Here is a 15,531-nt window from a genome sequence, read left to right as displayed (position 1 = left end):
CCCCTTGTTTGTGCCGAATCTGGGTTGCACATGGTTTGTTGAACTCCCTCTGGTGTTGTGGGTGTGCATTGTGCAGACAGTTACATGGGTATCTTGGTGGTGTAGCGGATCTTGTGGACCAGACCCATTGCAAGATGCAATGGGTCTGGAATGGATAAGCTGGAATGGTCAACCATAAACCATTCCAGTTTATCAAAATGGGCAGGGAGGTGGTTTCGTGGAGTGAGGCCAAGACAAGTAGTAGCCTGACCAGTTTGTTTTGGGAAGTTTGAGCCTAGTTTTAGTAGCCAGGAGGGGGCGCTAAGTGAACATGGAAGCAGTTTGAAACCAGATCCGTGGGTCAAAGTTTACACTACCACAACAAGATATGAAGCAAATATTCGAATGAAGTTAGCCTGCTGTTCTGTAGCCGGTGGATTTCAGATGTTATTCCATGTAATCAATCGTGGAATAAACAGTCTCCAAAGGATTAAACTTTTGTCTGAGCGTTATACCATACAAAGTTATCTCTAATGTACGTACTTTCATCTGCCATATGGTTTGTTTAAAAGGCTAATTTGGTTAGCACTCATGGGCGACGTCAGCATGGAAGTAGAATGATGGCAAACAACAAAACAATGGTGTTAGAAATGAGTCGTCATACAAAATAGTCAGCCCGGTGTAGCGTTGCTAAAATTCACGTTTAATGAGAGATCATCATCCACTGTTGTCAATATGAGGAGACTGACCAAGAAGAAAGCTCTGAGTTTAGTTAAAGAGCTGGATGCATTCCCCAAGGTTCCTGACAGCTACGTGGAGACCTCCGCAGCAGGGGGTACAGGTAACAACCTAATCATTCTCATTCTAAACAGTTACAGCACCTTTCCAAAAAATAGAATATCACGGGAAAGTTGGTTTGTTTCCATAATTCCATTAAAAAAGTTTAACTTTCATAGATTATAGATTCAATGCACACAACTTAAATGATTTCAAGTATTTATTGGTGTATCTTTAGAAATCGTTTTTGGCTTCCAGCTCATAAAACCCACTAAAACAGAATTTCCAAAAATGTGAATACTGTGAAGAAATCACCATTTACTCCTCAGTTTTTGCAGAGAATGAATGTTTTAATCTGAATGCCATATTCAGAAATGAGGATCACATCAAATCAATGAAAATATGGTACTTTCAAAACAGAAATGTCAATCTTCAATACTTGGTTGGGAAATGGGAATACCTTTTCCTTCATCACTGCCTCGATACGCTGTGGCATTGAGGCAATCGATCAGCCTGTGGCATTGCCCGGGAGTTATGGAAGCCCAGTAAAGTGTGCATTTAGTTTGGGAATCAAGGTTCAAGGGTTTGGAGGAAGACGGGTGAGGGACAGAATCCAAGCTGCTTGAGGTCCAGTGTGAAATATCCACAGTCAGTCATGATTTGGGGTGCAACAGCAGTCTACCAGAATGTTTTAGAGGACTTCATGATTCCTTCTGCTGAGGATCTGTATGGAGATGCAGATTTAATCTTCCAGCAGGACCTGGCCCCTGCCTATACCGCCAGAAGCACCACAACCTGGTTTGATGCCCATGCCATCACAGTGCTTGACTGGCCACTGTGGCCAGCCAACTCACCAGACTTAAACTCCATTGAGAATCTATGGGGTATTCTCAAGAGGAAAATGAGGGGCACCAGACCCAAAAACAAAGAAGATAGCAAGCATCAAGGAAACCTGGGCTTCCATAACTCCTGGGCAATGCCACAGGTAGCCCCTCTCGGAACCCCCTGGTTCAGCCCAATCCGAACCGAACCGGGCTGACCCGTAGGGTCCCTGTGCGGTGATGTGTTTTCGTATGGGAATGTTGGAACGCGGACATAAATATCTTCGGTAACGTGGTTTCTGCGCTGTTTGAGGGCTTTTGTTTGTTTCAGTTATTCTGAAGGTGTGAACTATAAGTACCTATAAATACCGCTGCGAATTCTCCTGTGGCGCGGAAGCCGTTAAGTATTCTTTTTCTTTGTTTGACCGATTTGGTCGCTTTGATTCTTCTCTTCCTTCCTTGTTTATTTACCGTTTATTGTACCGCCTCCCGCTGTGCGGTTTGCTTGTTCGTGGCTACGTTCCTGCCTCTGATCTGCTCTGTCATAGCTATAGCCACTAGCTAGCCAGATAGGCGGTACAATGAGGTGTCCATAAATAAGGAAGGAAGAGAAGAATCAAAGAGACCAAATCGGTCAAACAAAGATTAAAAATACTTAACGGCTTCCGCGCCACAGGAGAATTCGCAGCGGTACTTATAGTTCACACATTCAAAAGCCCTCAAACGAACAAAAGCCATCAAACAGCGCAGACACGACGTTACCGAAGTTATTTACGTTTATTTATGTGTGTGTACCCGGTGGCAGGGTAGAGGACCCCATGGTCTGGGTCTCAAAAATGTCAGAAACTTCAGTACCATTGGGTTCTGACTTGTAGGGCTATGCCACAGGCTGATTTGCCTCAATGCCACGGCGTATCGAGGCAGTGATGAAGGCAAAGGGATTCCCAAAATCCCAAGCAAGTATTGAAGATTAACATTTCTGTTTTGAAAGTACCATATTCACATTCATGCTCTGCAAAAACTGAGGAGTAAATGGTGATTTCTTCACAGTATTCTAATTTTCTGAAATTCTGTTTTATGAGCTGGAAGCCAAAAATGTGTAAAGATAAACAAATAAATACTTGAAATCATTTGCGTTGTGTGCACTGAATCTATAATCTATGAAACTTTTTGAATGGAATTAGTCTGGGTTTCGATGGGCGCTGATAGCCGTCGTTTGTTTTACCGGCTACTACTAGTAGGGTGCGGTTATATAATGTCACAAAAACTATGATAAACCTAACCTAACCTCACAAAAACTATGCCTAACCCTAACCTCAGTAAAACTATTTACCTAAACCTAATACTTACCTGTAAAACAAGCGCTCCCTCATCGACTCCCAGGCTCTGCAAAAAAGACTCCCAAACAGTTATAGGTGTGAGAAGATTTTATTAAACTCAATGTAAAATGCAATGTTGTGTTTTCTCTCCAGTGTCTTTGATCGCATTCACTTTCATGGCTGTCCTGGCCTTCTTGGAATTCTTTGTGTACAGAGACACATGGATGAATTATGAATATGAGGTGGACAAAGATTATAGCAGGTAAACAGAATTGCTTGTGAGTCGTGATCTGTTTTTGCTTTACACAATAGCACTTACCGGTGTTATGCTTGTGGTGGTTACACATCTGTATAGACTAGACTGGAATGGGAAGGAACTTGAATTAATGGTGTATTTAAGTTTAAGTTTTTCCAACCTAATTATATTTCACTTGCCTTCACAGTAAACTAAGAATAAACCTTGACATCACAGTTGCCATGAAATGCCAATGTAAGTGGATTTTAAGGATTTTCTTTATAATATAGGCATGATACTGTATCCCATTAGCTGCAAATTATTGTTACATTAAACAATAAACTCGCCAACATTTCAGCTGTAAGGCAAGCTTGAATTAGGCTATCCTCTTTCAATCTGCAAAGCATTAGTTTAGTTTTGCACAAAACACACCTAAATTTGGCCATAGCCAAATGTGCTGACCTCAACACATTTTGTGCTGACCTCATCACATTTGTGATGACGGCAATGGCTGTTTTTAGGCCATGGAGTGTTTTTTGTGAAAAACAAATGCTAGGAATGGATTCCCGAATAATGAAAACCACCTAGTTTGACATTACACAATTGTCACATGCTACTTAGAGCATGATGAAATTTAGGACATTTTGCCTTACATTGGTTGTTTATGGTCTGGTATATAAAAATGGCCATAACTTGTTTTCGCGATGTTTTCGGCAGAGCAGGCCTCTCATTCTGTGGACCTTAATGTCCAAGTGAATAGAGAAAACGCAAATAAAAAGTACGCCACGACATCACAGGTTAATCCTTAACCGTTGAGCTTTTGGGCCTGTGGCTGCCCGGCTAACAGTGGATTGTTATGAAACAAACGCTTTGCACATTGAAAGAAGATAATTGAAGCTTGTCTTACAGCTGCAATGTTGGGGAGTTAATTTAATACAAGTAGGACAGACTTTTCTATTTACATTGTTGTCATGCCTCGCTCAGCTATACTGACACTTTGTTTGTGGCTGAATGCAGTTGTAGGGGCCGATGTCCTTGATCTGGCAGAGACCATGGTAGCATCCGATGGTATAGAATATGAACCAGTGAGTATGCCTTTTGTGCACTGATTGTATGCACCCTCTGATAGATTAATTTATACATGTCTCTCTATTCTGAGCTGGGAAAATATTCAGCGAAAATAGCAGATATACTAGCTCATAACATGTCGTGAGCTTGTAGATCTTCAATTATTAATTATACCGTAAGAGATTTTGTGTTGAAGAAAAATGAGAGACTAAAGTAAAACAGTGCAACCAAACATACCACACCAGCGTTTGTAGTACCATGTAGTATGCATTTCTGGATTTAAATGATGTGATTTTCTTTTTTTTTTAGGCCCATTATGAGCTTTCACCTCAGCAAAAATTTTGGCACAAGTAAGACATTCTCGTTTACTTTCTTTAGAGATGTATCCATGGTAAGAATCTGCAAGGTCAAGAGAGTTTTCCTCAGTGTGAAAAGCACTTAGTGAGTGAAGGGTGCCTAAATTGAAAATGCCACTTTATTTATTTAATTGCTTCTTTTGGCCTACTGGCCGGGAATCAGAAATTAGAATATGTTTATTTTTGTTTTGTTTGTTTGTTTTCTAATCGAATCCTGGAAGACACAATGAGGAGACACATTTCATATAATGTGCAAATGTACAGTGACAAAGAGTACCACAAAGGAGGGGGAAGTATCCTCTCTCTGAGCCTTCACCCCTGTGTCCCACTAATTCTTATACCAGTTGGCCGTGCCTCCCCTTTCCTCTAGCCCCCACACCCACCTCCGAGGTGGATAGTCTGGTGACGGCGGTTACTCCGTGGTGGGAAATAAATATTTCCACGAGTGCAAGAAAGCCATGAGAGACACCACCAAGCGCGCTAAAGCGTGCACGTTGCGAAGTTCGGTAGAGCCAATTCGGCCCCGTTCAAGTTATATGGACAGAATAGTAACTGGTATAAGAATAACTGAGTCGCCCCTGTCCTTCACTGTTAGGACCCTGCTGCACATCCAAGAGCGTTTAAGAGAAGAACACTCACTGCAGAATGTTCTCTTCAAGACCACCATGAAAGGATCTCCTACTGCTCTGCCTCCCAGGTTTGTGTGTTGTCTCCGCCAGGCCGAAAGACATTGGCCGAGACTGTTTTTCACCCTGTCCGTCCGTCCGTCCGTGTGTTTGTGTCCATCTGTGAACAGCTAATCTCCAGCCACCGTTGGCTTGATCACAGCGAAACTGTGAGCACACACTCCCTGGATGCCAGAGCATTTATAGAGCCACCAGGAGGCAGATTTTTAGCAAAACACATTTTTTGACTATAGTACTCCTACAGATTTATTCCAAACATCACACAAATCTGTGCGATTATATTCAGCTATAGTGTAGATTTTAGTCTTACACAAACATTTAATTCCCATAGAATTCCCAGAATTTACATCATATGTAGACGAGCAAATTGGCTATTTTTGTCCTAAACAAAGTTCCCATATTGTCAATTCCCATTGACAATAAATGGATGATGTACGATGATAAGAGCGCCCTTCACTTTACACAGGTGTGATTTTTCATATTCCATCTTGAATGGCAAAATCTTGTGCTCTGAGGAGAGTGGAGACCTTTTTCTAGTTGAAGTTCCGCTAAAGCAGGGATTCTCAACCTTTCTGAGGTGTGCTGGCCCCTCCTATATACAGCTTTTGTCCCCCCAAGTCTCAATATTTGCCATTGACAATGAAAGGAGAAATTAGGTCAAATGTCTGCTAATTCTTGTCCCCACACGTCTCATATTTGCCATTGACAATGAAAGGAGAAATGAGGTAAAATGTCCACCAAATATGATGTAAATCTAACCAACCAATCACATAAATTCAGTTCATGAGATGATGTATAGTGATAAGAGCACCCCTCACATCACACGGGTGTGATTTTTTTTCCTTTTTTTCCCCCAGTTTGATATGCATTAGGCCATGGACCATCATTTGACAAGACTATTATATCCATGGGACCCCAATCTACACTGTTTATATTTAACTTTGAGAGTGTACAGTGAGTTGTAGCCCAGTCGGGCCCATATTGGTCCCTGGCATAGAGTATTAAAAGGATAGATACTGAACTGGCGTGAAGCTCCGCCCCCTCCGCTATTCATGTCAGTGGAAGTTGCTCAGTGGCGTTTTGAAGCCGCCGGAGGGACCGTCTATTTCCGCCTTTTTGGGCGCACTTCCGCATTTGACCTCCAAAATTTGGAGGTCAAATGTGGAAGTGCAACCGAGCTCAACCGAGCTCAATGTTAAAGCCCAGCTGCACGGGGTTTCCTCGTCATGAATCCACGGGTCCGCCTGCAGTCCTTCCTCTTACCACTAGGGCCCAGCGCTTCAACATTGGAGTGCCTAGCTGGCCCCTTGGTCCCTGGACCCGACATTCAGAAAAATGCATTAAAGTGCTTGCTTAGGGTGGGGTGGGTGGGTTCTTTCCATGAGTCATTATGTGGAACTAGTACAGTACAGTACCTACAGTATTGTCGGAGCATTGGAGACAAATTAGCCTCTGTACCCAGGCTTTTATTTTCGTTCACATTCGGCAAAAAAATGAAAGCCTGGGGAAACGCATTGGAAAATCTGCCATAGGAAGCTTGTATTTCGCTAACCAATAATGGTGAGGAGGCTTGTCGCTCCAAATGTGGTGACGTCATTGTTCTCTGCTGTTTTCTACCTGGGAGGAGGAGGGGGGGGGCTCAGATCGTTGAACCAATAAGATCCACCGCCTGTTTTAAACTAGCAACCCGCCCTTCTAGACCATGAAATCATACAGGCTGGGCCAGGCCAGAGACCAATCTAATAATAACTAGAACTGCACTCTGCCGAGTGCATACTTGCTTGTTGCACACTAGTAGGCCATAAATGGCCTACTAGTGCGCAAGCAGAGCGTGCAAGTACTTTCGACCGCTGGAAACTATCACATCTCAGTATCTCTGTGAAGGAACGTTTGAAATGTATAATCATTACGTGTAACTATTTGCTACCTAACTACTTTTTTACAGAAAAATGAATCATTGATATGTGATGAAAAAAAAGGTATATAAACTGGTATATAAACTAAAATATATTATACGGTATAATTATTTTATTACTCAATTGTTTTAAATGTATTTCATTTTGTACTATAGTGATATTAATACTAAATCTTGATCAGAGTAATATGTGTCTCTAACTTCAATTTCTGTAATAATACTTTCAAATTTGTTGAAATATACATGATCTAAAATACTTCCGAAATCTGTAGTTGGATTTGTATCTCAGTGATGACGTAAGAGAAATGGTCATCTGTGTAATCTGGTCCCACCAGATACCACATTACGTCATCGTTGAGAGCTGGGACCAGAGTACATGGTGTGTATATGTATGACATATTACAACTACATACAGAGTATGTAGTTGTAATTTGATTAGCAGTATACTGTGGTTACTTGGTTCCAAAAAGTGAAGCCAAGTTTTTTTCAACCGTAAGTCTGTGCCTGGTTTGCTGGGACCAGTTACAACATTACGTCATCGTTGGGAACTGGGACCAGAGTACATGGTGTGTATATGTATGACTAGCTCTCAGTGATGACGTAAGATATATGGTCATCTGTGTAGTCTGGTCCCAGCAGACCAGGCACAGATTTACAAATTACAAATCACATTACAACTACATACAGAGTATGTAGTTGTAATTTTATTAGCAGTATACTGTGGTTACTTGGTTCCAAAAAGTGAAGCCAAGTTTTTTTCAACCGTAAGTCTGTGCCTGGTTTGCTGGGACCAGTTACAACATTACGTCATCGTTGAGAACTGGGACCAGAGTACATGGTGTGTATATGACGTAATGTTGTAACTTGTAACTAGTCCCAGCAAACCAGGCACAGACTTACGGTTGAAGAAAACTTGGCTTCACTTCGAAGAGACCAAGCGAAATTATTACTTGCGCGCTCTGCTTGCGCAAGTAATAATAATAATAGCTCAGATTTATATAGCGCTTTTCTGAATACCCAAAGCGTTTTACATAGGAACGAACACTAGGAACGGACTTTAATAAGAGAAAAAACATAACGGATACAACAACAGCACAGGGTTAAAAAGATAAAAGGATAAACGAGGCCTCAGCTGGGGAAAGCTATCCTGAAGAGGTGGGTTTTGAGTGAGTTTTTGAAGGAGAGGAGAGAGAGAGCAGCTCTGAGGTGGTTTGGGAGTTCATTCCAGAGTTTGGGGGCCGAAACATAAAAGGCCCTGTCCCCCCAGGTGCGGTACTTGGCCTTGCGGACCTTCAGGAGGTTGGCTTCAGTGGACCTGAGGGAGCGGGGGGGGGGAATGTATGACACCATTACCATACTATCTATGTGATATGATGCCTCGACACACACACACACACACACACACACACAACGTCTTGGTAACTTTTACTTCCTGTTATTGTTTCTCCCAGAGAGGACAACCCCAGTCAGCCGCTGGAGGCCTGCAGAATACACGGTCACATTTATGTCAACAAGGTTGCCGGAAACTTCCACATCACTGTGGGAAAGTATGTATCTATATCAGTATAATTAAGTTCATCAAATTCATATAGGTACTACTAAATGCATTTGAATGTATTTTAAATGTTATGCTGAATAATAATTGTTAATATCCTAATCCCTTTATTAATAAACTTGTGACTATTATGTGCTATTTTAGTGATGGGGTTTACAGTATACTACTGGTGAGAGTGCAGATATTCAATGTGGCCCCTAGAGTGAGTATGTCAAGTTAGTTAGTTAGTGGCCCTCAAACTCTTGAGAAGCATACTGTATCTCTGAAACCAAGCCGTAGCGAATGGAAAACAAATTTAAACCTGTAAAATATGTTACACAGCACCGCACGCACGGTTGATTGAATATTGATTGAGTACTTTATTAGACAGAAATGTAAACGGCACGAGGTTCAGCCAGACATTTGAGCTAAAAGGATAACACAAACAAGTCCTTGGGACTTGTTTCCAGTGTGGTCCTATGTATTCAATTCATCAACATAGCATAAAGAATTAACCCCAAAATACAATTTCATCAACAAATTAGTTAAATTAGTTGTTGTGTGTTCATGTTGTAAACTTTCCAGAGCTTGACCTCTGATTTTTTTACCCCACCAGAGCTATCCCACATCCCAGAGGCCACGCCCACCTGGCAGCACTTGTTAGTCATGAGAGTGAGTTGATTGATTGATTAATATTAACAGTTTGCAAAAGGTACAGTTATACAATAATGCTAAAATTATGACACAAAAACCCAGAGGGCTTGTTTCCATTTCCTAGGGCCCTAGGTGATGCTTAAAGGTGCACTAAGTCATATTATTTCGTTAAAATAACTATTAAATATCTATATTCTGATAGTAATCAATGCTATATAGAGTAGGCTAAAGCAAGCAATGAACTCTGGGTTATTACCAGTAAGACGCGCAAACGCGGGAAGCGAACGCAGCTCGTACATATTTGGGTTTTTTTAAGATTTATATAAGGAGTCCCCAAAGCAGCTCCATATATGGGCACAAGTTGGACCACGCCATCACAGTCTTGTCACCATGACTCAGCCATAACCATATAAGGAGTCCCCAAAGCAGCTCCATATATGGGCACAAAAGTGTGACACACAGACATGATCTGCTAGGTCTCATAGTAAGTGCTCACTGAATTCGCAATCACTGCGTTCGCAACTACCTCATGCGCAGGCCCCAAATTAGGCTCTGAGAACCTTATCTGAACAAATGTGTTTGTTCAGTAACAAGGGACCCTCTCCAGCTCTAAACAGAAATTACATTTTGCAAGAGAACTCATACAGGATACTGACACAAATAAATTAACAGGGAACTCAATTGGCAACGCACCTGAAAATCTTTTTTAAGATTTATTTTTGGGCTTTTATGCCTTTATTGATAAGACTGAGAGGAATGGGGAGAGAGATGGGGAGGAAAGATCGTCGGGATCGCAACACCTGCAACAATGCTGTCAGGCTAGCATTGCAGCCTAGGGTCTCCGGACCACCCGCCTGAAAATGTATTTTCTGTTTTATTAAAGAGAAGGGGAAACCCCTGTTACTGACCATCAAGAGATTTAAGTTTTTTACACAATGTGTTGTGAGCTTGTAGATTTGATCTTTGGCATCTGACTCGTGAACTATAAATCAGGTTTAACACATTTAAATTGTTGTGACATCTTGTATTATAGCCTATAACTTCTCTCACCGTATCGATCACCTGTCGTTTGGAGAGAAGCTTCCTGGGATCATCAACCCACTGGATGGGACAGAGAAAGTCTCCAATGACCGTAGGTTTACTTTATCAAATTTTAAATGAGCACTCTGTCAAATATATATGTGACAGAATCCAGCAAAAAGGCCCACAACTAAATTTAGATTACAGATTATTAAAGTACAGAATGTAAGCTTTCATATGATGTATCATTCAATGAAATTGGACAATAATTGAAGGAGATATGACCAAGTTTTCTAAGATTTCAGGAATGGGTCCCACCTCTGGGTCCCAGGAATGGGTGTGACAATAGATACTTGTCTCCACCCCTAATGGCTTGCATAATCACTCCCCCACCCACTAACCACTCCCCCACTAGGTTAGCTGTCAGTGACAGTTGAGTGGACACTTACGTGTGGGAAAGTACATGTTGTTTTACTTGAGTTAAAGTATCAATATTGCAATATAGAAATATAGGACTGAAGTTGTTTAGTGTATGTTTTGTAATAATACAATCTAAAAAGTAACTAGTAGGCTAACTGAGTTTTCAATGGCTATAGGCTATGTAGTTTTAGACCAATGCTTTTACATGTGTGCACTGAAACAAAGGACAGAAGAATGGGCGGTGATCAGAGCATGAAACCTGAGGACAAAGACATTCTAGGACCAATTGAAAACAACATGCAAATCTCGGAACTGCGCTTCTCCGCCCCAAAAACAGCGTTAGATTTCCCCAAAAAACAAGCCTACTTTGACTGATAAATGTATACATTTAATTTGCCCAAATGAATAATCTGTTGGAATGAAAACCTTCTTCAACATTCAAACTGTGTTAATATGAAAAGAACGAAAATCACAAAAAACTACTTTATTTTCAATGAATGCCTTTTCTTTCTGGCGAGATGACCTTTTTGCTGGAGTCTGTCACATATGTTGACAAATTTGTTCTTGCTTACTGTAAATCACTCTGGATTAAGAGCGTCTGCTAAATGCCTAAATTGTATATCAAAATAGCGCTAAAAGTGGTTCTTTGTAATCATATCGGAATCTATTGTCAATGGTGCTATATCAAACCAGTAGACATGCCTTAGCTAAGTAGAGAACCTGGAACCATGCAGGGGCTAAAACAGGTTCTTTGTTCAACAGCGGTGCTATATACTGTACATCTCAACCATCCCAAATGCTGAATAGCCCCCCAAAACCTTGTGTGTATCCTTTGGCAAGCAGAAATCTTGGCTTTCGTTTCTTCCCTTTTTAGATGACTGAACCTTTCAGGCATTCGCTTCAAAACTAGATTTTTGTGTGCACATTAGTTGCCTGTTAGTTTAGATCAGGGGTCCCCAAACTTTTTCCTGTGAGGGCCACATAACTTTTCCCTTCTCTGATGGGGGCCGGCGTCAGTTTGTAACAGAAAAAGTTTGACGATCGCAGGGGTGCCAACGTAAACATTTTTTTCCCCCAGAAAGCCACACATATATAGCCACAAATATTAATAACCAGTGCACGTACTGTACATGCAGCACTACAGGGCTGCATAGTGCCAGGGTTTCCTGCACAATGTTGTTGGCATGGCGCTGCGCCATGCTTAAAATAAATCGCCATAATAGTCCATAATGCTTTGGTGCACTGCTCCTCCTTGTGGATAGGGGAGAGCTATTTTACTGAGACAACATGTAGTCCAGGAAGTGAGCCCAGTGTCCATGACATCAGAGACACTGGGCTCACTGCTAAAATCCAAAATATCTAAAACCACATATTACACACACAAAGACCCACAGGAAAGTGTTCTAAATCTTCTAAACGTCATTAACATTTTTTTTTTTTTGCAAAAAGGGTGAAATTGATGATAGTGGATTTTAGATTTGTGTTTAAGATGAAGTGACTAACCAGCAGCATATATAATACCTCTCTTTCCAGATAACCACATGTTCCAGTACTTCATCACCATAGTGCCCACAAAACTGAACACCTACCAGATCGCAGCAGACACACACCAGTACTCAGTCACTGAGCGGGTATGTTTAGGTTTCAGTAGTCTGTATCTGTATGCATCAGAATATCTTGGTGTACTTGCACTTGTGTATTTAAGTGCACTGTCTGTTCTCTTATGTAGGAGCGGGTAATAAACCATGCTGCAGGCAGCCATGGAGTGTCAGGGATCTTCATGAAGTATGACATCAGCTCCCTGATGGTTAAAATCACAGAGCAGCACATGCCACTGTGGAAGTTTTTCATCAGACTCTGCGGCATTGTTGGAGGCATTTTCTCCACAACAGGTTGAGAAACTCTCACACACAAACATTGGTTTTGCAAACGTTTGGGTACATTGCATTGACTTACATTCAGTCCATTTCTCTTGAGTCTTTACCCTAACCATGGCAATGCTAGGTATGAAACTGCAGTACAATCAAATTGGGCCACCAAGTTTTGTCCCCAATTATGCGTCCCTAATTAATTATTTGTCCCAAAATGTGGACTATTTTAAGAAAACACACACGCACACACAGGCCATATAGCACATACCCAGGTACCATAATATGTATAGAGTTGAGTTGTATAATTTATTTAAATATTTCTTATCAAACATTGTCCCTTGCAAGGCAGTTGTCTCCTTCTGTTTTAATGGCGTTGCATCTGTTAATGTAATGTTGTTTGCCTAAACATATCTTTTCCCTAATCTTTTGGGTCTGCTCTATACATACAACAAATGTCCAATTCACTGTACAAAAAGAGACCAAGTGAAAAAATAGTACCCCCCTTATGAAAAATACTGGCAAACCACCAGTCATTTGAACAAAATGGACACTGGCAAATGCCAGCAGCTGGCATACAGTCTGATGGGAAAGTCTCTCAAACAAAAGAGGTGAATTTCCCAATATTAGGGCTGACATTTCCCATGCACGACAAGGACAATCAATCTGGTATTTATAGAGGTACATGAAATTGAAAATGCCTGTTGCATGAAAAGGCCTTTCTTTATTTTCTGACAGGCATGCTTCATGGGATGGTAGGCTTCATAGTGGATGTTATTTGCTGTCGCTTCCAGTTGGGAGTTCACAGACAAAGAGAGGTGAGTCAACGATGCAATAAAAACTTTTTATGAAAACACACAGATGTGGGCATGGAGTATTCCATTCCAATTGAAAAGCAACTTGGGGCTTTATGTTCTATATTAAATGATAAAACTAAAGAGAATTTCTGTTTAAGCTGCATTAACCATGTTTTTGGCAAACTTTCAAGAACATAGCATTATATCTACAAGCTCAACATGTGAGTTTGTACTGTATATTGGCTATTTCAGCAATTTATACAGCAATAAGGAAGTATATACCGTTTCTGTCAGGCAGAAACGTCATATCTCCATATTCCAACTTTTGATGTTTTGTTTTAAATTAATGCTCTACTTAGTTATAGTTATACAAGAACGTTGCACAAAAGTAGTGAAAATAGCCAATCCACAAGCTTGTAGATCAGCCATTTTTAAATCGTTTTTAGAATTATAATAAAGGAACGGTTTTAGACTTCTCACCCGATGGTTTAATACCTAATGGTTCTTTATGTTTGGCTGTTTCAGGAAGGCCTCCTGGATGGACAGAACAATGGAGAGAACAACGAACAGAACAATGGACCTGCAGATTTGACAGGAAATCACACTCTGGAGGCTGAATCATGATAACGTTTTTCATGGCTTTCAATGACATAGTCCAAATTGTTTAGATTGGTGCAGCAGACTGCAGGGAAGATCATAGGGGTAAGACAACTCCCCTCTCTGCAGTCTATTTATGAGCAGGCTACATTAAGACAGGCTCAAAACAGTGTCAGTGATGTTACCCATGTTTTAAAATTGAAATGAAGTACATCAGGTTTAAAAAAAACGTTTGTACCAGCGTCAACTAAAATGTTGAACGAAGCTCTGAAACAGCTGACGGGTGGTTAGATTAACCATATTGTGTTAGTATGTTGTATGTTGTTTTTCATGGTTTGACTAAAAAAGATGTATGTTGTTTTTCATGGTTTTTGCAGGTGGTAAAAATAGAGAAATTATGAAAAACAACATAGTATGTCGTTTTTAGTATGTCAGAATACAGAATAATAAAGATGCCCCTTTAAAAACACTGATGCTACAAGCAAACACCAACGCTGTGAGGTCTGGGTCCTCCCAGACTCAGCCCTTCTCCTGTCCCGAGTGCCTCTACGCCTTCACATCTCAGGACGTCCTCCACAAACACATGAATAGGAGTCACACCTATTGAGAGACCTACTGCCATTTTTTCATGGTTTTCGACGATAAAAATATGATGAGACAAATAATGAAAATCATGAAAAACGACATACTATAGTAAGTACAGGGGCATTCAACTAGATGAGGCCGGGGGCCACAACTGTAGAATCATTGTGTGCGGGGTGGCGCGCACAATTAATGTAATACATTTGTGCACAGTATGAACACAGGGTGGTATGCTACCTTAAAATCGATGTAGACCTATTTGACAGTGCATAAACATAATTGACATTGACATTACGAGCGTCAACGAACACCAGCTGGAAACACACACACACCAGCACTGCAGTACTCTAGTCTAAAGTGATTGGTGTCTTGTTTCTCTCCAAAGCCCTTGAATATGTTCTTTTTCATGGTTGTTGCCAATGAAATAGAGAAATTAGGTTGTTTTTCATGGTTTGATGATGCAAAAAAATATGAAAATCATGTTTTTCGTCAAACCATGAAAAACAATATCACAATTTATCATTGCTTTTATTGTCAAACCATTGAAAATGACATTGTAGTATGTCGTTTTTTACAGTTTTCGCTGAAAATAAAATCATGACAAACAATAGTATGTCATTTTTCATGACTTTCGACAATTTAAAAAAGATTATGAAAAAAAGGAAAGACCCATTGGAAATGCATTGAGGCGGCCATAACACAGGAAACACAGGACACAAGTGTGTCTTGCGCCCCCTGGGCGCATTCCTGGGGGTCTGGATGTTCCAGAGACCCCCACATGGTTAATCTCTCATTTCTCTACCGCTTCGGACGTGGGGCGGCTCGCATTTTTTCATTTTTGTCAAATCATCAAAAATGATGAAAAACGGCGCGCTATAGTATGCCGTACGATATAGGCTATAG

At 40.9% G+C, this 15,531-nt stretch overlaps 1 protein-coding gene across 1 annotated transcript; it reads left to right on the top strand.

Moving 5' to 3' along the window:
* Nucleotides 1-351: 351 nt before the first annotated feature.
* ergic2 (ERGIC and golgi 2) lies at nucleotides 352-15,269 on the top strand. Its single transcript, XM_080760824.1, has 13 exons — nucleotides 352-820; nucleotides 3,050-3,158; nucleotides 3,340-3,386; nucleotides 4,149-4,216; nucleotides 4,509-4,549; nucleotides 5,151-5,252; nucleotides 8,608-8,703; nucleotides 9,307-9,362; nucleotides 10,378-10,476; nucleotides 12,318-12,415; nucleotides 12,514-12,676; nucleotides 13,391-13,470; nucleotides 13,975-15,269. Exons 1-13 carry the CDS (start codon nucleotides 715-717, stop codon nucleotides 14,071-14,073), a joined length of 1,164 nt encoding a protein of 387 aa, XP_080616950.1. The 5' UTR covers nucleotides 352-714; the 3' UTR covers nucleotides 14,074-15,269.
* Nucleotides 15,270-15,531: the final 262 nt, after the last annotated feature.

Source organism: Protomyctophum bolini (genome assembly GCF_963924005.1).
Source record: "Protomyctophum bolini genome assembly, chromosome: 4".
NCBI classification, from domain to species: domain Eukaryota; kingdom Metazoa; phylum Chordata; class Actinopteri; order Myctophiformes; family Myctophidae; genus Protomyctophum; species Protomyctophum bolini.
This window is presented reverse-complemented; position numbering and strand designations above follow the sequence as displayed.

Bases quoted from the DNA above. Each gene is read 5' to 3' on its own strand.
- ergic2 (XM_080760824.1), top strand. From the start codon at position 715: ATGAGGAGACTGACCAAGAAGAAAGCTCTGAGTTTAGTTAAAGAGCTG. The intron at 3,387-4,148 runs GTAAGTGGATTT...GGCTGAATGCAG, and splicing joins AGTTGCCATGAAATGCCAAT to TTGTAGGGGCCGATGTCCTT. The intron at 5,253-8,607 runs GTTTGTGTGTTG...TGTTTCTCCCAG, and splicing joins CCTACTGCTCTGCCTCCCAG to AGAGGACAACCCCAGTCAGC.